Source organism: Candoia aspera, chromosome 18 (genome assembly GCF_035149785.1).
Source record: "Candoia aspera isolate rCanAsp1 chromosome 18, rCanAsp1.hap2, whole genome shotgun sequence".
Classification (NCBI taxonomy): Eukaryota; Metazoa; Chordata; class Lepidosauria; order Squamata; family Boidae; genus Candoia; species Candoia aspera.
In genome coordinates, this window is record NC_086170.1 from 586,766 (window position 1) to 609,578 (window position 22,813).

Genomic DNA, 22,813 nt, shown 5'->3' on the forward strand with positions numbered 1-22,813 from the left:
CAGTGGGGGGTGGTGGAAAAAAGCCTCGCGGGAAAACGGGGCTGCTTCTAGCCTCTTCGGGGGATTTTAAAACGCTGTTTTCTTTCGGTCTGTTTTGTTTTTCCAATCAGGCAATATCCGCCGCCGCCTCTCGACTCCTCGGGGAGGCGCTTCGTCGCTGGCCTTGGGTCCTTTGCGCGGTGCCTGACGGGAGAGCGGCGGGTATAGATCTACGAAGATTTTCCTTTCCTTTCCTTTCCTTTCTCGCGTCCCGGATGCGTCTGTGGAAAAGCAGAACCATTCAGGAGAAGGAGGTTCACGCTGAGAGCCCTTTTTCGTCCGGGTCGCTCTATCACGCTCCTATCTCTATGGGAGGAAGGCCGAAGCGCGACTCCGTCCCCCCGACTCGATGGTCGCGCGGCGCCTGACGGGACGCCGGCGGCTCCTTCCCGTTCCGCCCCTGCCTCCTTCCGGTCGTCATGGCGGCGCCCGGCGGGCTCTTGCTGGCGCTGCCGCTGCTGCTCCTGCCGCTCTCTGCCCCGCCGGCGCGGGCCGTCTACGAGGACCAAGTGGGCAAGTTCGACTGGTGCGTGACCGAGCCAGATCCAGTGCAGCTCGCGGGGGAGCGCGGGGGCTCGCCTTGGGAGTCCAGGCGGCGGGCAGGGCAGGGCAGGGCAGGGCAGGGCAGGGCAGGGCGTGCCAACGCGGTCTCCCTCCGTGCCTATTCCAGGAGGCAGCAGTACGTGGGGAAGCTCAAATTTGCCTTCCTGGAAGCCTCCCCCGCCTCCAAGAAGCTGATCGTGGCCACCGAGAAGAACGTGGCGGCCGCCCTGAGCCCCCGCACTGGAGAAATCCGTGAGTGTCGCGGCGCCCCGCCTTGCCTTGCCCCCGCAGAGCACGGAGCGGAAGGTCGTGGGGTTGCCGCTGCAGGGGGTCGGGCCCCCTCCGAAGGAAGAGCACCCTCCCCTCGGTGCTTGCGCGGGGCGTTTTCAAAATATGTACCTGACCCTGATTTTTCTCTAGTGTGGCGACACGTGGACAAAGGCTTTAACTAAGCTAACCACATAATGAGAAGACAGGACACCCTGGAGAAGATGCTGATGCTAGGGAGAGAGGAGGGCAAAAGGAAGAGGGGCCGACCAAGGGCAAGGTGGATGGATGATATTCTACAGGTGACGGACTCGTCCCTGGGGGAGCTGGGGGTGCTGACGACCGGCAGGAAGCTCTGGCGTGGGCTGGTCCATGAAGTCACAGAGTCGGAAGCGACTGAACGAATAAACAACAAGTTAACCGTAGCGGCAAGGGCAGTCTACCCGCCGGCAGAAACAGAAAAACGTCTGCTCAGCTGTTGTGGGATGTGAGAGAGAAAAGGAAAAAGGTGTTTAGCTCCAAAGACTAAAGGTGGTGCTAATATCTTACAGCATGCTAAATGCTGAGGTGGCTCAAACTCTTATGTCTGTCTGTCTGTCTGTCTGTCTTTCTATCCATCCATCCATCCATCCATCCATCTAATTTGTCCCCGCCCATCTCCTCCCGTCAGGAGACTCTGGGTGGTTTACAACAATCGATTCTAACTATAAGGACGCTGACCTTAATACTGAAGCAGCTGATCCAGTCCCTTAAGCGTATGGGCCAGAGGGACAAGGATATGGAGCAGAGGGAGGGGAGATGGTGAATTGAGGGGTGGCTGAGCGTTCCACTGAATCCCTCCAACCTTAGAGAAGGATGTTCAAGAGACCATCTCTGGTGCCTGCAACAGCTATTGCAGTCTTTATTGTTCTGGGATAGGAAGCCAGAGAAGCATCTGTGCCATGCCGTGCCATTGGTTTACTTCCCTCCCAGTTATTTAGCGGTTGGAGGCCATTCTCTGTGCTCAGTTGTCACCGGACTGTTTGAGAGACTTCCCTGTGTCTCCCCCCCCGCCAATATTCATGTCCACATCATCTAGAATGCAGGAGATCCAGGATTGGGTCTCCTGCTAGTCCTCGCTATTCAGGGACCCCATCTCCCTGCTCCCCCTTTCCTTTATTTCCACCCACAGAAATTCAGACCCCTCCATCTGTCTGTTCACATTGGAAGAGAGGTGGTGAAAGTTGCACTGTTCTGGTAAAGCTTTGGGGAAAAAGCTGGGCATAGCAATGGCTGAGTTTGTTTTTTTCAAGGAAGTCCCTGATGAGGGTGGCCAAGTTTGTGAGTGCAGTTGTGACCTCACACTGGCTCACCACCAGGGTCTAACCCTCACCCTCACTGAAATCATTACAGGATTGGTTCCATTAAAAGAGATCGCTCGCTGTTGGAATAGAAGTAGCAACGCGGAATTAACTGAAACGTACACATAATGTTCTAAGTGAATTTATAGAGTTTAATACGTGTTGTGTTTTGATTGCCTTATATAACTATAAATACAAGGTATTTTTCATTTTTTTTTAATTTAAAAAAACTTGATGATTCAAGTAAAAAAAATAAACTAAGGAGCCTAATTTCAGTCTGCTCTGGATATTTTACATAACGGTGATACTCTTTTTAGAGTTCTATCAGACAAGTCGAATTTGGGAAAAGTCTTGAGGAGGTGAGAAATTTTCTAATTGCATTGCCTAGAAAAAAGTCGGGAGAAATTACATTTTTTTAATGTAATTAAAATGATGGGCATTGGGCATCACGAATCCCTTTGCGGGGAACATTCGTGGCCAAGTCATCTCTCATTCAGAGATCCAGGGTTGCGTCTCCTCAGTGAAGAGACCCACCTGCAACATACAGGGCAAGGACTGTCACCGCCACCGTGCAGGACAGGCGGGCAGAAGGCCGGCAGAGGCACCCATGGACACCCTCGAGCGCTCGGGAGACACGGTGGAAACTCCCGAATCTCACCATACACGGACAGGCTCAACCCAGTTCCAACTGGGACGCTGGGAGCATCCCGGACCAAGCCAGATCCAGAGACGCCAAGAGTGGAATTCCTGGAAGCTGGGCATTTGGACAGACCAGCCATCAGCAGACACATGGAGACAAACCCTGTTCACACGCCATTCAAAAGCACCAATAAAAAAGCCAAGGAGGAAACAGAGGGGCCAGAACGCGTCCTCGCCAGCAGCCCATGCCCAGAGAAGCAGGGATTACCCCAGACAGTCAGTCAGGTGGAAAACGGCCCTCATCAAGGGACTGCCCAGGAGGAAACCACGCCCCCACCAACACTAGCAGGGCAAGCGGCTGCACACGTTCCCAGATCGGGGGCTCTGCTCACCTTGCGATGGCTCCCTTACTGTGGTTAATACTCTCCCCTTTCGTTCAGTGGGACTTGGGATAGCTATTTTTAATTGTGACTGTTTTTATCTATTTATTTTTTAATTAAGTGTTGTACGCCTCCCAGAGTCACTTTGATGTGAGATGGGCAGCTATATAAATCTGACCAATAAATAGTAAAAATAAAATAAGCAGGGCACCCCCCCCCACACACACTAGCACTGGTGATGTTCCCTAGCCGGGTAATGAAACGCCGGCAAGCCAACCGCCAAGCCAGAGAGCCCCGAGGACTCCACGATTCAGCCCTGAGCTACGGAGATTCCCTTCGATTGGATCCCAGTCTGGAACTCAAGAAAGCAAGATCCTTTGACTTGCCATCGTTTTGGAAAACATTATTTACCCAGAAGACTGTTTCTACTGTACCATTTTACTATTTTGTTATATTTTAATTAATGTTTTTTTCCTGTTTTATGCAACCTGCCCAGAGTCGCTCTCGGAGTGAGATGGGTGGGGAATAAATTTCACAAATCAATAAATAAATACAGAAATAAAAACGTATCATCCACAATGTTTCCTATGTGGCAAGTTGGTGGTGGTCTTTCACTTATTTCAACAAGTGTAACAGTTACACTTCGTTTTAATTTGAATTCTGGGTCTAAAGCCAGCGGTGGATAAAATTTTCCCAGCACTGCCCTGGTGCAGAGACGTCGGCTCTCGTTTCTGCTGCTGCTTGATGTTACTGGCATCAAGCTCAGCATTTAAAGAATCTGGACGCGTACAGCATCAGCAACTATTTTCTGCTGTGGTTTCCAGAATTTCTTGCATCGCTTTTGTCAGCGGGAAAACCTCCCAGAAGAATTCCAATTCACAAGGTTTGATGATACAGAGAAAAGAGTTTATTTGTAATGCATTTGCAAAGGCGGGCTAACTCCCTTTTTTCTTTCTCTCATGAGTTTTGAGGCCCCATCGACCTTGGGAACTGCCCGAATTCCCTTTTGGTTATTTTCCTTTGTTACTCATATTCAACCTTATGAATTCGAGACACCTCCTCTTTCTTGCTTCACCCCCATCTCACACTTTGGAAGGAGCGACACGCTGCTTTCCTAATGGAACAGGCTGCTGGAGCAGGTGCTTCACCACCAATGAACACTCGGCATCAGCAACGGAGATGATCTCGAAGCAGCCTTAGGTTTGTAGGGAGGGAAGGAAGGCAGGCAGGAAGGAGGAAAGCTTCAAAACAGAATGAAGGACAAGCCAAACAACAAGCGTGATTTATCCGCAAATGCCAAATATGCCACTCCCAAAAAAGATTTTATACGAGACAGCCAGATAATCCTGAGGATCTCCTGGCTAGAGCACATCCACCTTTGTCAAAATATTAACAGATTTCAAAATACAGGCAAGGAGATCAGACTTTTTAAAAATCCCTTTTTGGGAAGCTTGCACACTTTATTTCTTTGGCCATAGACGCCCTAAAGCAGCGTTTCTCAACCTTGGCCACTTGAAGCTGTGAACCTCAACTCCCAGAATTCCCCAGCAGCTTAAAGTGGCTAAGGTTGAGAAACGCTGCCCTAGAGGGGTAGGGCGCATGCGCAGATGAGCTCGAGAAAGTCGCTGAGTCACCTTTCTGCGCAAGCGCACTTCCGCGAAGATTTTGCAAAGGGGGGGAGAGAGCGGCTCCTGCGTTCCTTTGGCCTCCTCTCCATCCGGGGGCGGAAGAACGGTCGGAAACAGGAATGGGCTGCTCTAGCCGCCCATCCCGGAAGTCTCTTTGGTGGGCTGCTCAGGCGCGCCTGCGGTCCGTTTTAAAGTCTCGGGAGAGCACCAAATCCTCTCTCGACGCTGAGAACCGCAGTGGCGGTTGATAATAACCACAACATTGTTACTCTTTAGGACCTTTTCTTTTAATCAGGGAACAGAGCGGTCCCGTTTGGGGGCGGTGTTTCAGCCGGAAGGAGCGGGCGGCCGACGTCACTTCCACCGAGACCCGGAAGCTCTCCCCCGGCCTCTGGTTTCTTCGCCTCAGCAACTCTAACGCTACTGGAAGCAGAACTGAGGAGAGGCGGCGGCAAGATGGCGGCGTCGGGGGGCGGCGGCGGCGGCGGCGGCGGCGGCGGCAGCCCCGGCTCTTCCCCGTCGGCGTCGGAGCGGGAGCCGGGTTGGGAGGTGGCGGTGCGGCCGCTGCTGTCGGCCTCCTACTCGGCCTTCGAGATGCGCGAGCTGCCGCAGCTGCTGGCCTCCGTCATTGAGAGGTGGGGCGGGGGCGGGGCTTCGCCCTCCGCCCGCCGGTTTTAAGAGGGGGGGCGAAGCGCGCAGTTTGCTCGCGGGCGGGGCGGGGGTCCGGCGGGCAGCCCCCTGTTACGCAGGGGCCCCCCGCAGCGCTCGCCCCCAGGGCCCCTCGGCCTGCGGGCTGCGAGTGGGCGCGGGGCTGCGGCCTCCGCCTCCGCCCTGCAAAGCCGCCGGGCGACGGGCGCTGCGGGCTGGAGGGGCGAGCCGCCCTCTGGGGCCGAGGGAGGGGCCGTTTGGCAGGCGGGGGTGCGGTGGGTCCGCGCGGGAGAGCGAGTCGCCCGGCGCAGGCGGCCCAGGATGCGGAGGGCGGGCGCTGCGGTGGCCGGAAGACCCGGGGGGCAGAGGGAGCGTCCTGAGGGGCGGTGTGGCGGTTGAGGCGGCCGCGGGCCAGGTTCGGGGGGGAGGGTTTCCACCGTGGACGTTTGAAACGGGCTTCTTACGGCCACAGAGTCGTCGCCCTTTTTGTGGATGGCCTTAAGCGAGGAAGTTTACGACCGTGCTGGAGGCGGCTGGTGTTCCAGATCTCTCTGATGGCAAGGAACTTGGCCTTCCGGACAAGCCTCCTTGGAAAGTTGTCCAGAGACAGATCGGCGGAAGGCTTGGCTCTGCAGCCCCTGCTCCTTTCCTATTCCTGCCCGACTTATGGGCAGCTTGGAAAGGCTTGGATAAACCGTTGCCTGTTATTCTCACTCCCGCTGATAAAATTGCATTGCCTTTATTGGAGATGAGCACATGGAGCACTCTGTTCCGCTTCACTTCCTTGGTCCTGTATTTTCTTTTGCACATCTCTGGGGCTGCCGCTCCCCATTTTTCTTTTATGGCCTGGCAAATATGCCACCAAGTGTATTGAACCTAGAAACTCCTAATTTCAGTGCTACTCCATATCCCATTCTGGCGTTCTTAGGGTAGCTGAGGCTCTGGTAGGGCTTGAACGTACAGTCTTCCACATGCAGGGCTTTGTATTCTATGGGTGTGCCGTGAGCTCTGCTCCTTAGGTACACGTTGTGCAGTTTCTGTTTTAGCAGCAACTTGTCTTGCTTGAACTAATACGTCAGTAGTGGTTTTTGGACTGCACATTGCTTTTGTTGTTGGTGTGTTCATTTTAAGCTAAGCGTAGTGTGGATGTTTGTACTGCTTGGGTCGAGAATTTCCCAGAACAGCTGATTGTGGTTCAGAGTTGGAACTATTTAAAAACAAGATAATCCCCCAGAACATTTAAAAATGCTACCTGGATTCACAGTCATGCTATTCCTGAGCAAAATGTAAATTCTTCCCCAAATGCTCTCCTCTTCCCTTGTCGCATTAGGGTGTTTATCCAAAGCTTTTATTGTGGAATGGCCCACTTTGAATCCTCCCTTCAGAAGAGTTGCACAAACTTCATCTCTCTGGATTTCTGGGTGGAATTATGAGCGTTGCTTGTTTTTTCAGTGTGTGCCGTAGGCTCTCAGCGGAATAAATAGCATGAGCCTAGTCAGGGTTTTTGAAAGCAAAAAATAGTATGCAACTGCAAGTTTAGAAGGTGCTGTGGCCCAGTTAGCTCTTCCTGTCAGAGATACAACTCTTACAGTTTATTTGCAAAATCCTCTTGGGCGTTTTGTGATCCTGTTTAAGCTGTGTGCGATCATTGCAGTGCTTCAAAATAGTGCAGGGAAGCTTGTGTCAGCTGCAATTAATCCACCATTTCCATGGAACCCTTGGAAGTGAATTACTTGGGTTTGAAAAGCTTTGTTGATTGTTTTTGTTGGTTTGCTCAGAGTCCATAATTCTGTTTGGTGCAGTCCCTCTTAAAATTTAAAAATTGCTGATGCTGAATCAAACTACAGGACTGAGTCCAGCGTTCTGTTCCACAGTGGCTGGTCAAATAAACAGATGAGAGGCAAAGCGCCACCTCACTGGAATTCCTCAGCATCTGACATTGAGAGATATATCTGTCCAGCAGTGAAGCTGTTGGTTGCCATCTGCTCCTTGGTAGAACAAGGAGTGCCGGACAGTACAGGCCAGCGGACTGACAGCACGCGGCAGCTGTGTCGCAAAGCACATGTTTTCTCCAGAGAAGGCTCTGCTGCAGCTGATTCAAACTTAGCAGGACTAGGGCAAGCCTTTCCCTGCCCAAGGCTCCTTTGAGCCAGTGCTGGCTAGTGGTCTGACCTGTAGCTTCAAGTTGCTGCAAGGAGGCTTAAGTTGCTATATGTCAGTGGCAAAATTCACGCAAATTCACCTTTCTTCTGCCTTGTATGCTCATAGCTTGGCATATTTACTCACAGTGCCCGGTTTTTAAGTCTGTATTTCTCGTGATTCTTTTCTCTGCTGCAGTGCATCTGAAATCCTGCACCACGACAAGCAGTATGAGCCTTTCTACTCATCTTTCGTTGCACTTGCAACACACTACATCACCACAGTGTGTGGAGTGGGTGAGTGAGTGGTGGGGCATTCTGCATGGACTGTCGTTCGCCTAGTTTTTATTGTAAGCTGCCAGAAAATCTGTGAGGAGCTTTGCAAAGCTGACTTAGAAGCCTATAAGGGACAAAGTAGGAGGGAGTGGTATTTATCAACATCCCGAAAGGAGGAAGCAGAACACTGCAAACGGTTTTTCAGATATCTGTATATTGGGGGTAACGTTTGGCTTCACTGTCCCTGACTGGAGTCGGTCGGTCCTGGCCCAGGAACCCCTGAATGGCCACAGAGTCCCCACCTGTACTTCAGAGGAAAACAAAGGAGGGGCAGGCTGAATTTCAAGAGAGAGGGATTTCTAGAACAGCTAATGCAGTAGCACAAGGATAGGGCATTCTTTTAAAAGCTGCTTGCGTTGCTTCCCCAAACCTGGTTTGACAAACCTGACTGCTTTGCCTTTTCAGTACCTCAGAATCAGCTGCAGTCTGTAGGAGCTGCCTGCAAAGTACTGATTGAATTCTCTCTGTTGCGACTTGAAAACCCCGATGAAGCCTGCGCTGTCTCACAGGTGAGGAAAGAGACCCCTTGTACTGTGTTGGGGAGCTTCAGCATAGCTTGTATCAGAGGCTCTAGGCTGCAGCTGAACCTCTGCTTGCAGATGTGGTGGAATCTCAATTCCCAGAGTTCACAGCAAAGGCCATGCTGGCTGGGGAACTCTGGGAGTTGATGCCCGCAGAGCTGGGGGCTGCTCAGGTTAGGAAAGGCCATCCTGAATCTTGCGCCACTCACCCCTCCTGAAATCCTGCCGTAGCAAGCCGAGTTGGATGTTGGCCTTTCCTCTGCAGAAGCACCTGATCCTGCTGATCAAGGGGCTGTGCACCGGCTGCAGCCGCCTGGACAGGACGGAGATCATCACATTCACGGCAATGATGAAGTCAGCCAAGCTCCCACAGACGGTGAAGACCCTCTCAGACGGTAAAGGCTGCTCTCGGCGACACCTTCTGCCCTGGGGGGCCAGCAAGGGCTGCTCTCCTGGCTTGACCCTCTGTTTCCGCTGCTCTTTCCCAGTGGAGGATCAGAAAGAGCTGGCTTCTCCCGTCAGGCCTGAACTACGACAGAAGGAGGTGCAGATGAACTTTCTTAATCAGCTGACCTCCGTCTTCAATCCCAAAATGGCCCTGTCTCCAATGGCGCTGCAGGCTCAGGTGGGATGTGGCCACGGGACCCGGTGGGAGGCCACACAGCAGAAGGTTCTTTTCTCTGGGAAAGTGGCTGCCCATCCTTCTTAGTGAGGAGGGACTGGAGGGGGACTGAGATTACGCACCTTAAGGGCGCGCACTGCTTGAGGGTGCAATGGCAGGGGATTCTGGGAAGCGCAGAAAAGAATCCAAAGGACATTTCCCCAGCTTATTAGTGCTGCTTTGAAAGGCCTGGTCCCCACCATGCCCTGTCCCACCTCGTCTTGTCAGGGACCTGAGGGAGGGTTGGGGTGTTCTTGGTGAGCCTCTGGACCAGCTGACGGCAGGAAACAGTAATGCCTGGCTCTGCTCATAGGGGGAAGGCGAAGGCGAAGAGCAGCCCCACACGGACCAAGCCTCTACAGTCAAAACCAAGCGCATATTTGTTGCCCAGAACGTGGCCAGCTTGCAAGAACTTGGTAAGGAAAGGAAAGAGGCGTTTTGCTTTGCTGTTTCAGAAGGTGGCATCTGGAAAACGCTGGGCGTTGGGGCTTGAATGTGTTCTCCTGCCAGCCTCTGCCACGTGGCTTAGAACTACAATTCCCAGCATTCCTCTGAGATGTTGGATGTTGTTCTGCCAGTACCTCGGTAATTTCGTGCCGAGTGCCCGCTGGCTTCCCAGGAGCTTCTAGCAGACCCCTGTTGGAAGCCAGGCCCTGGAAGGCCAGTCCTGATCCTTCGGGGGCCTCCTCTGCTCCCTCACCCTGCCTGCCTTTTCTGCGCAGGTGGTTCTGAAAAGCTGCTCCGCGTCTGCTTGAATCTCCCGTACTTTCTGCGCTACATTAACCGCTTCCAGGACGCTGTGTCGGCCAATTCCTTTTTCATCATGCCAGCTACCGTAGCTGATGCCACGGCAGTCCGCAATGGGTAAGCGCCGCCACCTCCTCTCTCCTGTGCCACCGTCCCTTTATCTTGTCTCCAGCGTTCCCAGCTGTTCCCTGCAGGTTCGCTTGCTGGTGACCAGCGCTCAACCCCCGACCCCTTGCCGCTTTCACCCCAGCTTGCCATTTCCCTCCACTGGTGCAGGTTCCATTCCCTGGTGATTGACGTGACCATGGCCCTGGACACGCTCTCCCTTCCCGTCCTGGAGCCTCTGACTCCCGCCCGCCTGCAGGATGTCACCGTTCTGGCCCTCAGCTGCCTCTATGCAGGTGAATCCGCATGAGGCAGAAGCCGGACCAAAATCAAGCCCGGGAGAGGCTTTATGGTTGCGGGGTTCTAAACTTGGAGGAAGAGAGTCTTGTCTGTTTCAGCAAAGGCACGCAGGAAGAGAATTATCAAGTGCCTGTCAAGCGCCATGCCAGCCGCTGGCATTACATAAAGCATTCCCAGAGCCAGGTTGTTTTTAATGCTGAAAGGGGGAGGATGTCTTGCTCATTGTCCCCCATCGCAGGATGAGTTTGCAGGCCTTGAACAGTCCCACGTTGCTCTGGCTGACCATGGGGTCCTTCCTCTCCCCAGGGGTGAGCGTGGCCACCTGCATGGCAATCCTGCACGTGGGTACCACCCAGCAAGTCCGCACGGGCTCCACCAGCTCTAAAGAAGAGGACTATGAAAACGATGCCGCCATCATCGTGCAGAAATGCGTGAGTTCGCCCCGCAGGACGGGGAAGGGTCTGGAGGAGAGAGAAGTCCGGTCTTGAAGTCGCAGCCCTAAACTCGATGATGGCATCAGGGGTGGCGTTGGCTGTGTTTTGGACCTTTTGTGAGACCTTTTGTAAAATCCGCCTCCGTCCACAGCTAGAAATCTACGACATGATTGGCCAGGCCATCCGCAGTTCCCGCCGTGCAGGTGGGGAGGTAAGAGCGATAACCTCGGGATAAATTTTTTTCCCCGTATCTCCCTCTGGAGCGGCAGCCAGAATGAGATGTTGCGTTTTGTTTTCTGGGACGGTAGCACTACCAGAACTTCCAGCTGCTCGGGGCCTGGTGTCTGCTGAACAGCCTATTCCTCATCTTGAACCTCAGCCCGACCACCCTGGCCGACAAGGGGAAGGAGAAGGACCCACTGGCGGCCCTCCGGGTCCGGGATATCATTGTTCGGTCCAAAGAGGGTGTGGGGTCTCCCAAGCTTGGACCTGGCAAAGGGTAGGTTTGGCACTGAAAGTGGCAAGGCTGGGAGGCCTTTTCCCTGTCGCTCCTCCAGCCTCTGGGCCTGGGCATTAAGAACGCTGCCTGCCTTCTGTATCTTTCCCCCGGGCGGGAGGCCCCTATTGAGCTAACGCCTGCCCTCGCCTTTTCTCAACGTCCGTCTGTCTTCCACAGGCATCAGGGATTCGGCATCCTCTCCGTCGTCCTGGCCAATCACGCCATCAAGCTCCTGACCTTGCTCTTTCAAGACCTTCACGTGGAGGCGCTGCACAAGGTGGGCCGGTGGGAACTGGTGGGTCCTCCGAATCGCTGCTGGGGGTCCAGGTGTGTTCTAACCTCCTCCCTCCCCCGGGGCCTCATCCTTCAGGGCTGGGAGACGGACGGCCCTCCGGCCGCGCTGAACATCATGGCCCAGAGTACTTCCATCCAGAGGATCCAGCGCTTGATTGAGTCGGTGCCTCTTGCCAACCTGCTGCTGACCTTGCTGTCCACGGCGTACAGGAAGGTGGGTTTGCCTGGCGAGGCTCCTTCGAGGGCAGCCTTCAGCTGGAGGTCTCTGGGCGGAGAGATGCTCCCCTTGGTTCTCTCTGCATCGGGGGCTCTTGCTCCAAGAGGAAAGAGGCGGGCTGCGGCAGGCCTTGAACTCTACCCGTGACAGAGTCGGCACCAGTGGGGAGTCCTAAAGTGGTTTCCCTGGCTAGTTCGTGAGCGCAGGGCTCACCTTTTGGGTAGTGTGTGAACTGCACCCGTGGAAAAGCAGAAAGGCCGGCCTAGATTAGCAAGAGAGTGGTTGTTTTGAGGCCTTTGCTCACCAGGGGGCAGCGTTGAGCACCCTCACCTCCGAGACTCTCCAGAGCAGCACTTCTCAACCTGGGGAATTCTGGGAGTTGAAGTCCACTGGTCTTAAAGCGGCCAAGGTTGAGAAACGCTGCTCTAGAGAACGGGCGTAAAGTTTGGGTGGGAGGAGCTCACTTGCTGGGTATTTGTGCCCCCCCCCCCAGGCTTGTGTGCTGCAGAGACAGCGGAAGGGGTCGATGAGCAGCAATGTGAGCGCCTCCACAGACTCCAACACTTACTACGAGGACGACTTCAGCAGCACGGAAGACAGCAGCCAAGGTGGGGGTTGCGAAGGCAGCCCTCGGCGGGCAGGCGGGGTCAGGGTGCCGGGGGGCCCTGAGCTGCCCTCCTTCCCCTTCGGCCTTCTGACTGCGGCGGCTTCTCCTTCCAGACGACGACAGCGAGCCCATCCTTGGGCAGTGGTTTGAGGAGACCATCTCCCCCAGTAAGGAGAAGGTGGCCCCCCCTCCCCCCCCTCCCCCGCCGCCTCTGGAGAGCTCCCCCCGGGTGAAAAGCCCCAGCCAGCCATCGGCCGGAGAGAATGGGAACATCCTGGCCAGCCGCAAAGACCCGGAACTGGTGAGCTGCGGGGACCGTCCGGGCTCCTCTGAGGGAGCAGGGCAGGTGCTTCAAATTCCGGGTGCCTTCCGTGTCGCCTTTTCTTTTTTAAGCGATGCCTTTGTTCTTCCCTTTCCTTTTAGTTCCTAAATCTGGCCTCCAACATCCTGAACTTCTTAACTTCCTCCATGCTGGACTCGAAGACCAATTTCATTCGCAACTACCTGAGCGTCTCTCTGACGGAGCAGCACATGGCCACCTTGGCCAGCATCATCAAAGAAGTGGACAAGGACGGGCTGAAAGGTTGGGAAGCGGGTCTCCCTCGCCCCCAGGAACAGCTTGAGCGTTGGGGGCAGTGCCGGGTGACTCTGGGGCAGGGTCACCTTTGAGCAAGCACAGCTCGGTACGCCCCAGGCGCACTTTCCGCCCTTCCCGCTTCTCCAGACCTGTAAGGATAATAGGGCTATGGGTCATCTAGTCCGGCCCTCCTGCTCGGCACGGGATCTGCCACGCTGACAAGTGACCGCTCCGTTCCGTTTGACTGGCTGGTAAAGCGCCTTGGCTGCAGACCCTTTAGGGTTAGGCCCAGAGCCCCCCTGGAAGGAAGGGCAGAGTAGAAACAACCAGTCGCAAGAGCCGGGGTGAGGCCAGATGGAGCTGGGCGGCTCGAGGGTCTGACTCTGCCAGGGGAAGGTTCCAGCCCTCAGAGTTTTGCTGGATGGAAAAACGAAAGGAGGCCAAGGGGAGGCAGACGGCCTCGAGGTGGAGGGAGGTGGGCTGCTGGGCTTATTTCTCACCCGAGGGGAGGCACGTGGAAAGATCAGCCCTGCCCTTTATCTCCCCTGTCACGGGAGGGGGCTGGCGTCACCTGGCGACTCTGTGCCGCTGCAGGGACCTCGGAAGAGGAGGAGTTTGCGGCTGCGCTGTATCACTTCAACCACTCTTTGGTGACTTCTGATCTCCAGTCTCCGACCTTGCAGGTGGGTCTGGCTCGACAGCCAGGGAGGAGTAGCTGGTCAACTGGAAGTGGTCAGGGATAATGATGAGGGAATCTCCATCTTGTTCGCGTTCCAGGAGCAAAAGTCTTGGTTGTTGTATTCAAAGGCAGATGCGTTTGGCAGGTTCCCTTTATTCGAACTGGGCCGACAACTCCAGTGCTGGGCTTACGTCCAGAGTGCGGTTAGGGTAGGATGCTGAGCTCAGGGGAACAAGCAGGGCCACGTCCTTCGTTCAGGTCGAGAAGGAGACCGGCTCCATCCTCCCATCTCTACTCCCCCCACAGCGTCCCTTTCTTTAGAGGCCAGGAGGGGTCGATCACAAGTTGCATCTGAAAGTAACAGTGGAGCATCTGGTTAGCAACAGGAGGCGCAGTTTTTTTTTAAAGCATACCGCTTGCGACTGACACCCCTGCTTCACTCCAGCCTTTCAATGTGTGCAATGGTTGTCTTTTGCCAGAATATCCTCCTGCAGCAGCTGGGGGTGTCTCCTTTCTCAGAAGGGCCGTGGCCTCTCTACATCCACCCCCAGAGCTTGTCGGTGCTGTCTCGTTTCCTCCTCATCTGGCAGCATAAGGCCAGCACCCAGACGGATCCAGATGTCCCAGAATGTCTGAATGTGTGGGAGAGGTAGGAGACATCAGAGGACTTCCCGCAGAGCATGCGGGGCGCCCAAAGGGGAGTCTGGGCATTGGGCTTTCTGCTCCCTTGGGCTGCGCTCACACAAGGCTCTGAAGTCCAGCTGTTTTGGACTCTGTTTGGTCACACCAAATGCAGAATGTTTTTACTCCTGCCATGATGTATAATTGTTGCCCGGTTATGTGTAAAATGGTACCCCAATTGCACAGATAACACTAAGGCATAAGGGCTGCCTTTTACTGAACCTCCCTCCCTCCTTTTCTTCTTTTTTCTTTTGTTTCCACTGCCAGGTTTGTGGGCACTTTGAAGCAAAACGCCCTGCAGGGGATTCTTCCCGGCGACACAGAGGATCTCAACGTGGAGCACCTCCAGCTCCTGTTGCTGATCTTCCACAGTTTCTCTGAAAAAGGCCGGCGGTCCATCCTGACCCTCTGCATCCAGACCATCCTAGAAGTTGCAGCCCACTTGGACTCCCAGCTCCGCTGCGTCCCGCTCCTGCTGGCCCGCCTTCTCTTGGTCTTCGACTACCTGCTTCACCAGTACTCAAAGGCTCCGGTGTATTTATTTGAGCAGGTGCGATGCAGATCCACGGGGACAGGAGGGGAGGCAAAATGGTCAGCTCGGTGTGCAGGGAAGGCTGGTCAACTGAGATGTCCCTCGGGGTCTGTCCTTGGAATGCTCTCGTAGGCACCTAGAGGTGGCCTGGCCAATGAAATAACCCCAGTAGGCGTCAGAGTCCGAAACTGGTTTATTTGGCACCCTGGTCTTGTTCTTGGTTTCTTTTGGTGCTCCACCACACCTTTTTGTTTTCAGGCCAAAGGCCTGGAGAAAACAGACCAGAGAGTGAGCAAATAAGTTGCAACCTCTTTGCCTTTCTCTTTTTTTGAGCGAGGAGTAGTTCAAAGAAATCCTAGACAAGGTAGAAAAGGTCGTTTTATTTTTTTGGCGCTCATAGCAGGAACAATGTTTTGGAATTAACCAGGAGCCCTGTATTTGTTCTCTGCTGCCTTTGTGTGCTCTCTAGGTGCAGCACAACCTCCTGACTCCTCCCATCGTTTGGGCCAGCGGGAACCAGGAGGGCGGCCGACAAGCCTCTTCCCTGCTTTATCATGGTTTCAAGGAAGTGGAAGAAAACTGGGCCAAGCACTGTCCCTCTGGTACAAAAGGGCTCCCGCGGAATCTTGGGGGAGGCCTGTGGAACGAGTTGGAGGTCTCCCTCCAGAGGCAGGGCCCAAAGGGATGACAGACCGCTGGATCCCTGAGAAGCCTCTCCCTTCCATGAGCCCCTTGGAGAATCCAGGCCCAGAGTTTAGCCCCGTCCTGCCAGCCGGGCACTTTGGAGGGGATGACGTTCATAGCCTGAGGTGCCCAGAAAGCAGCAGGCTGGGCATGGCTAGTGGCCCCGGTGTGGGTGCGTTTCTCTATGGAATTTAAAACCTCGTAAACAGCCTTCTTTTTCTCTCAGATGCAGCCCCCCAGCCGCGCTTCTACTGCATTCTCTCCCCGGAAGCGTCTGAAGATGACTTGAACCGCCTCGATGGCACGGTAACAGACTTCTCTTCCTTTAAAACTCTTGCTTTCCTGCCTTCTGATGCCCCCCGTCCCTTTCCTGTGAAAGGTTTGAGGTATGGGTTGGCAGCTGAAAAAGGTTTTGCTCCTGGGCGTTGAAGGGGAGCGAGGCAGGGTATAGCTGCGGATGCTGCTTTGCCGAGAGGCCGAACACCAGGGAGGGATTCTGGGGCAAAGGCTTGCCAATCCCGTTCTGAAAAAGCAGCCTGGGGGGCCCTTCTGGGAGGCCTGTAGTTCAGCGCTGGGCTTGCCTCTGGTCCCAGGCTTAATCCCTGGTGTCCCAGAGGGCCAGCAGGCCTGCATTCCCCTGGCAAGCTGCCCTTTCTCTACTCAGCTGCGGGGGGGAGAGAGGGGCCGCCTGGTTTATTAAGAGATGGACTGGTGGGACGCCCTGAAGCGAACCTGGATCAGCAAAAGGAAGAACGACCGCTGGGCTGTTTAGGATGCGGCACTTCCCTTGCAGGTGTGCGAGGTCTTGTTCTCCAAGGCCATGAGATACGAGGAGCTCTATTCGGCCCTCGCCTTGCTGCTGGCTGCCGGCTCGCAGTTCGACACCCTCCGCCGAAAGGAAAGCAAAAACGTCACGGCGCTGGTAAGGAGAGCTCTGGGGGGATGGCAAGCCCCTTTGGGGAGGCGAGGGTCGCCAGCCTCGGCCCCGGTGGCAGAACATCCGGCTGACCAGGCTGCTTGGCTTTGTCTCTGGATCAGGAGGCCTGTGCGCTGCAGTACTACTTCTTGATTCTCTGGCGGATCCTTGGGATCCTTCCCCCTTCCAAGAGCTACATGAACCAGCTGGCCGTGAACAGCCCGGAGATGCGTGAGTGCGACATCCAGCACACCCTGCGCTGGTCTTCTCGCCTCCACATCCCCTCCTACGTCAACTGGATCAAGGTACCCGCTCCGCGTGGCTGCGCGGAGCTCAAAGGAATGTCTCCCTTTCCCTCCCAGGCTTGATAAAGGGCCCTGGGAGTGAGGAGATGGAGGCCTGGGCTAGGAAGATTTTTCTCTAGGAGGGCAGCTGCGTGTTGCGGGTGACGTCTGTGTTCTTTCAGCTTTGTAGAGTCCCTTTCGCAAATTGAGACCTGCTGCTGCGATGTCTCTTGGGCTTTACTCATCGCTTCAAGCCAGTGTTTCTCAACCCTGGCCACTTGAAGATGTGCGGACCAACTCCCAGAATTCCCCATGCTGGCTGGGGAATTCTGGGAGTTGAACTCCACACATCTTCAAGTGGCCAGGGTTGAGAAACACTGCTTTAAGCCACAAGGCTTTGATTGGGCTTTAGAAAGTTTTGGGGTATGGCAGGTTGTGTGAACTCAGCTAAGTGTGGTTCCTTCAGTAGACATTGGTTAAGCAAGCCCGGGCTTACCAGTATACTGCACAGATTAGGTTCCTGGGAGTAAATATTTGGTTTTATTATAGAACTTGGCAGCTTGTCTCTGTCTCTTTCTGGCTAGGCAAACAGGAGCGAGGTCAGAGTTCTGCTCTGTGGAAACAAGCTGGCTTGCAACCAGAGATTCAGAGCTGCCTTGTTACCACGCGTCTTGCCTCTTTATTATCTCGTCTTGCGAGATAAGAGTTCTTTCTCCGAAGGCAGCTTCTGAGCAGACTAAGTCACTGCAAATCAAAACACAACAAAATGAGCCAGTGGCTCTCTCACAGAGCAGCGTGTTGGCCAGGGGGAGAGGGAAAGATCTCGTTTGCAAAATCAGGATTTACGTATAAGTCCAGGCGACGATTTGCGTAAAAGGGGAGTGATATCCGATCCCTCCCTTAAGGATGTTAAAAAGCAACAGGGGTGAAGACTGCACAAGTCCGAAAGTAGTTGCTGCTTGTGTTAATTACATTCCTTGGTGGGAGGACGTTGTGCGTCTGGTGGGTTGCAACCACAGCAGCTCCTGGAGTGAGTTTTAGCGGAACGCTGGGCCGTTCTCTTCCGTCTGGCCCGCCTCGTCTTGTAACCCGTGTTCTGTTTTCCGGCGTGTCTTCCCCTGGCTTCCCCTTAGGATCACCTCATCAAACAAGGGATGAAACCTGAGCACGCCTCTTCCCTTGTCGAGCTGACTTCCACCAAATGCAGCTCTGTGAAGTACGACGTGGAAATCGCTGAGGAGTATTTTGCAAGGCAGGTGCGTGACGGCTCAGGGGAAGGCGAACAAGCGGCACGTTTCGGCCCTCAGACACGCGATCGGGGGGGCGGCGGGGGGGAAGAAGGGTTTCGTCTAACAAGTTGCGCTGATAGCGGATGGAAGGGCATCTCTTGCAGCAGTGTTCCTCGACCCTGGCCCCTCGAAGATGTGTGGACTTCAACTCCCAGAATTCCCCAGCCCACGCATCTTCAAGGGGCCAGGGTCGAGGAACACTTAGAGGGTTGAGATGGGGCAGGGAGGGGCGAGGGATCGAATCCCGCTCCAGCCACAAAACCCCTTGGGGCGCCAGTTCTGTACCGGATCCTCCCCTTCCCTCCACAGATCTCCTCTTTCTGCGGAATCGATTGCACCACGATCCTGCAGCTGCACGAGATTCCCAGCTTGCAGTCCATCTACACCCTGGACGCCGCCATTTCAAAAGTCCAGGTCTCCCTCGACGAGCACTTCTCCAAGCTGGCTGCCGAAACCGACCCCCACAAATCGTCGGAGGTCACGAAGAACCTCTTGCCGGCCGCCTTGCAGCTGATCGATACCTATGCCACCTTCACCAGGTAGCCGCGGCGCTCTGAGGTCGGCGCCCCTTCTGCCCGGTGGGTCTCACAGAGCCAAATGGCTTTTCTCTTGCTGCAGGTCCTACCTGCTGCAGAGCCTTTCTGAGGATGGCTCCGCCGAGAACAGACCAACCGAAGAGAAGCTCCAGGGGTACGCCGCCGTCCTGGCAATTGGCTCCAGCCGCTGCAAATCCAACACTCTGGGTAGGCTGCCCTCTGGCTCGAATGGTTTGGGCCGGGCAAATTTTTATCAGTTAAATTTACACGCTGCTGCATCGTACACTTACGGCGAGAAAAAGAGACGACAGTTGCAATACGACAGCGCTCAGTGGCATAGAAACAGCTGCGTAAGATGATACCTGCATTGAACCTCGTAGCTGTGAAAGGGCCGCAGGGCTCAGCTTTAGCTGCTTTGCAAAAGGACATTCAGCGTAGCAGATCACCTGGATCCGAATCGGGCAGCCTGGGTTTCTTGCTGTCGAATTGCCATTCAGGTTTTGCTCTAGGAAGACAGCCCCGTGCTCAGTTCTTGGGAAAAGGAAATAAAGTCCTTTGGAGCAGGGTTCCTCAACCTTGGCAACCCTAAGCTGTGCGGACTTCGACTCCCAGAATTCTCCAGCCAGCTTTGGAAGGAACCCTGCCTTGGAGGGAGGAGCTGGGTCTCCAGGTAGATGATTCGAGCTGTAAGAAACTCCAGGTCCTCCTGGACAGGAGTGAGCTGTGCAAGATGTTTCTGTCTCTGGGCGGCTGCCAGCCCGAGTTGGCCCTTTTTGTCTTGGTGGGCCAGTGGGGCTTCCCCACTCTCCTGGCTTCCGGACTGGAGGGTTTCTGTTTTCTCACTGTGCAGGGCCGGCTCTTATCCAGAATTTGCCATCTGCTGTCCAGTCGCTGTGCGAATCCTGGAGCAGCATTCATACCAACGAGTTCCCCAACATTGGCTCCTGGGTGAGTCTTCCTCTTGAAGCACTCTTGCTTCTGGCTGTGCGCTTCGTTCCATACTAAATAGAGGGTTGCGGGAGGAAGTGAAGTGCGGCCTTTTCCTTCTCGGTCTCCTTTCTGGGCTGTTCTTCCCCTCCCATCACAGGCAGCCGAGCCAGCTTCTCCCCGTGCTGCCCTGTTCCCCTTTGGCAGCTGATATATCCCTAATTTTTGTCTCTGTTGGGAATCGGCCTCTTCTGTCCTTTTCCCTCCTGCTTCCCCAAATGGAGGCTGCTGGGAGCCCCCGGCCTGGGCATCCCACGGGTCCCAGGCAAGAGATGGGGTTTTATTCAGCGGCCTCCTCGAGCTTGTCTCCAGCTTGATGGCGGCAGCAGTCTCTGGAATACCTTAATTTGCAGCCCCCCTCAGACGCTGACCCCTCTCTGTGACTTTTCAGCGCAACGCGTTTGCGAACGACACGATCCCGGCCGAGAGCTACATCAGCGCCGTGCAGGCCGCTCACCTGGGCACCCTGTGCAGCCAGAGCCTCCCCTTGGCGGCCTCGCTGAAGCACACCCTCCTGTCCTTGGTCAGGTTCACGGGGGATCTCGTGGTGTAAGTCCTGGCTGGCTCCTTGGCCCCGAGTCCCTGTGGCAAAGCTGGCCTGTGCCAGGGTGGTGGGAGGGGCAGCGGCAGTGGTGGTCTTGCCAGGGCCCCCTCCAGGGAACTTTTCTTCTCCTCTCCGGCTGCAGCTGGTCTGACGACCTGAACCCGCCCCAGGTGATCCGCACGCTGCTGCCTCTCCTGCTGGAGACCAGCACCGAGAGCGTGGCGGAGGTGAGCAGCAATTCCCTCGAGAGGATCCTGGGCCCGGCGGAGTCGGATGAGTTCCTGTCGCGGGTCTACGAGAAGCTGATCATGGGCTGCTACAACATTCTGGCCAATCACTCTGACCCAGACAGGTGAGCTGGCTCGTCACCCGCCCCGAGACGGCTTTGGGCCGCGTTTTTGCCAATCGGGGAAGGCTCCCCGGAGTAACTTTTTCAAGGGATGACTCTGTTTTTGTCTCTCGGCCCTTAGTGGCCTCGATGAAGCCATCTTGGAAGAATGTCTGCAGCATCTGGAGAAACAGCTGGAGAGCAGTCAGGCGCGAAAAGCCATGGAGGAGTTTTTTTCTGAGAGGTGAGTATGCATTATTCCCTGCTTTATCAGGGCTTCTGAAATGTTCTCTGCGTTGGTTTTTTATTGACCTGTTTTATAGCGTGTCTTTTGAACGGATTTACCCCACCTGGGGGCAGTTTAGAAGTACCAGCTCAGAATGAGCGCCACAGGAGTGGGAAAGCCGGGCTTTGAGCCCCCCCTTCGTGAGTGGCGCGGCAGGCAGCCAGGGGTGGCCAGTCGCAGCCTCAGAATCCCTTCTCACGTCGCGTTTGCCTCCCGATGTTTCTTCCAACCAGCGGAGAACTGGTCCAGATCATGATGGCGACTGCCAACGAGAACCTCTCTGCCAAGTTCTGCAACCGCGTCCTGAAGTTCTTCACCAAGCTCTTCCAGCTAAGTGAGCGCTTAATTCGCATTTGAGTTTTGCCTCGCCAAGCCACCTCGCCCTCCTCGGGCCAATTGGGGCGACAGCCGCTAAACAGACAGAGCCTGGTTGCGGATTTGCGCTGCTGCTCTCACAGACTGCTGGCAAAGCTTTGGGCCCGCAAGGGAAGCGATCTTGTCCCTCCCCAAAGTACAGGGACACGGTTCTTTTCAATGCAAGTTAAATTTGGTATTTCCTGAACCGTTGCCTTGGAGACGGCTGACCCCCATCTCTCTCTGCCCCCATTTTAGCCGAGAAGAGCCCAAACCCCAGCCTTCTGCGCCTGTGTGGCTCCTTGGCCCAGCTGGCGTGTGTTGAGCCTGCGCGCCTCCACGCCTGGCTGACGCGGATGAGCACCTCCCCGCCCAGGGAGTCTGATCAGCTGGAGGTGGTGCAGGAGAACCGGCAGCTGCTGCAGCTGCTGACGACCTACATCGTGCGGGAGAACAGGTACGTGGCCCAATCCTCCCCGAGTGCCAAGGGACGGCTGAAGGGGTGGGGGGGTTGAAAAACGCCCCCCCTTGCTCTCCACGTGGTGTCTGACCTTCTTTTCCCCGCCCCAGCCAAGTCGGCGAGGGAGCCTGCACCGTCCTGTTGAGCACGCTGATCCCTATGGCTACAGAGATGCTGGCCAACGGCGATGGAACCGGCTTCCCGGAGCTCATGGTGGTCATGGCCACTCTGGCCAGCGCTGGGCAAGGGGCCGGCCACCTCCAGCTGCACAGTGCTGCGGTGGACTGGCTGGGCAGATGGTAAGGGGCGCAGGAGAGTGGCCGATGACGCGGGTGCGCTGCTTGAGCGAGGGGAGGCCGCTGGCCAAGGAGGGGCTGTCTCCCATGCCTGGGCTGGAAGCTCTGCCAAGGGAAAGGGGGTCTCCTCTCATCCTAAGAGGCAGCTGCAGGGAAAATTTCCAGCCTGGGTCCTGGGGCTCCGAATGTGAGGGAAACTGGGGCGGAGCCTTGTTTTCCCTCAAGTCACTCCCTCTTCTCCTTCCTCAGCAAGAAATATTTGTCCCAGAAGAACGTGATTGAGAAAATGAACGCCAGCGTGATGCACGGAAAGGTGAGGCTCATCCAGGGGCGGGACTCGTCTTTGGTCCGGCGCAGCGTTCCTCAGCCTTGGCCGCTCTCGAGCTTGTCTGCCGGTCTAAAGTGGCTCTCTGCCTCTTCCTTGCAGCACGTGACCATCCTGGAGTGCACGTGCCACATCGTCTCCTACCTGGCCGACGTCACCAACGCCCTGAGCCAGAGCAGCAGCCAGGGCACCAGCCACCTCTCGGTCGACGGGGAGGAGCGGGCCATCGAAGTGGACTCTGACTGGGTGGAGGAGCTGGCCGTGGAGGAGGAGGACTCGCAGGCCGAAGACTCGGTAGGTGGGCCAGAAAAATGGAGCTGTGAAGATGTTCGTGCAGAGCCTGCCTGAGCACCCCACTTCCTGGCCCTGGAGCCGGGGAGGGGCCCTGAGGAAGCTGGGGGTGATTCGGACAAGAGAGAGCCTCTCAGGCGAGAGTCTTCTGTAGAAAACAGTTTCCAGCAAACGCATTCTGGCAGTCGCGTAGGAAGGCTCGGGAAGCGAGTGTTCCTTTACTGTTTGAAAAGGAGAAATCCAAACAGTGCAGCGGGGAGAAAGGGTGTAACTTCGCTTTCTTCCTGACGTGCCCGCGTGGAAGTTGTGGGGATCCAGGGCTACGATTAGCCGTGATGGCAGCGTGGCTGCCTCTGAAGGCTGTCTGATGAGAGAACAGGCTGCTGGGCTAGATGGGCCAGGAATCTGATCCAGCTGGGCC

The 22,813-nt window shown here is 55.5% G+C and overlaps 2 protein-coding genes across 3 annotated transcripts in view; both read left to right on the forward strand.

Moving 5' to 3' along the window:
• Positions 1-444: 444 nt before the first annotated feature.
• On the forward strand, positions 445-3,759 carry LOC134507010 (ER membrane protein complex subunit 1-like). Of its 2 annotated transcripts, XM_063317417.1 has the most exons (3): positions 445-565; positions 710-834; positions 1,003-3,759. In XM_063317417.1, the coding sequence occupies exons 1-3, from the start codon at positions 459-461 to the stop codon at positions 1,032-1,034; spliced, it is 264 nt and encodes an 87-aa protein (XP_063173487.1). In that variant the 5' UTR covers positions 445-458; the 3' UTR covers positions 1,035-3,759. The 2 variants fall into 2 exon arrangements, with proteins under 2 accessions (XP_063173487.1, XP_063173486.1); XM_063317416.1 differs by having other exon boundaries at positions 710-3,759.
• Positions 3,760-5,236: 1,477 nt separating this feature from the next.
• UBR4 (ubiquitin protein ligase E3 component n-recognin 4) overlaps positions 5,237-22,813 on the forward strand; it is a 61,895-nt gene continuing 44,318 nt past the window's right edge. The window contains exons 1-35 of the mRNA XM_063317409.1: positions 5,237-5,471; positions 7,822-7,919; positions 8,364-8,467; positions 8,745-8,874; positions 8,968-9,104; positions 9,454-9,556; positions 9,863-10,004; positions 10,164-10,288; positions 10,599-10,723; positions 10,878-10,937; positions 11,035-11,225; positions 11,403-11,502; positions 11,596-11,733; positions 12,230-12,344; positions 12,457-12,644; positions 12,767-12,926; positions 13,515-13,603; positions 14,079-14,248; positions 14,548-14,830; positions 15,282-15,414; positions 15,723-15,802; positions 16,290-16,418; positions 16,535-16,717; positions 17,830-17,952; positions 18,295-18,524; positions 18,604-18,728; positions 19,372-19,469; positions 19,900-20,057; positions 20,195-20,404; positions 20,523-20,624; positions 20,900-21,000; positions 21,279-21,477; positions 21,591-21,779; positions 22,026-22,089; positions 22,204-22,395. Coding sequence (XP_063173479.1) covers positions 5,293-5,471; positions 7,822-7,919; positions 8,364-8,467; positions 8,745-8,874; positions 8,968-9,104; positions 9,454-9,556; positions 9,863-10,004; positions 10,164-10,288; positions 10,599-10,723; positions 10,878-10,937; positions 11,035-11,225; positions 11,403-11,502; positions 11,596-11,733; positions 12,230-12,344; positions 12,457-12,644; positions 12,767-12,926; positions 13,515-13,603; positions 14,079-14,248; positions 14,548-14,830; positions 15,282-15,414; positions 15,723-15,802; positions 16,290-16,418; positions 16,535-16,717; positions 17,830-17,952; positions 18,295-18,524; positions 18,604-18,728; positions 19,372-19,469; positions 19,900-20,057; positions 20,195-20,404; positions 20,523-20,624; positions 20,900-21,000; positions 21,279-21,477; positions 21,591-21,779; positions 22,026-22,089; positions 22,204-22,395 — 4,953 coding nt within the window. The 5' untranslated portion in view covers positions 5,237-5,292. The remainder of the gene's footprint in view (positions 5,472-7,821; positions 7,920-8,363; positions 8,468-8,744; positions 8,875-8,967; positions 9,105-9,453; positions 9,557-9,862; positions 10,005-10,163; positions 10,289-10,598; positions 10,724-10,877; positions 10,938-11,034; positions 11,226-11,402; positions 11,503-11,595; positions 11,734-12,229; positions 12,345-12,456; positions 12,645-12,766; positions 12,927-13,514; positions 13,604-14,078; positions 14,249-14,547; positions 14,831-15,281; positions 15,415-15,722; positions 15,803-16,289; positions 16,419-16,534; positions 16,718-17,829; positions 17,953-18,294; positions 18,525-18,603; positions 18,729-19,371; positions 19,470-19,899; positions 20,058-20,194; positions 20,405-20,522; positions 20,625-20,899; positions 21,001-21,278; positions 21,478-21,590; positions 21,780-22,025; positions 22,090-22,203; positions 22,396-22,813) is intronic.

Bases quoted from the DNA above. Each gene is read 5' to 3' on its own strand.
- LOC134507010 (XM_063317416.1), top strand. From the start codon at position 459: ATGGCGGCGCCCGGCGGGCTCTTGCTGGCGCTGCCGCTGCTGCTCCTG. The intron at 566-709 runs GTGCGTGACCGA...TGCCTATTCCAG, and splicing joins CAAGTGGGCAAGTTCGACTG to GAGGCAGCAGTACGTGGGGA.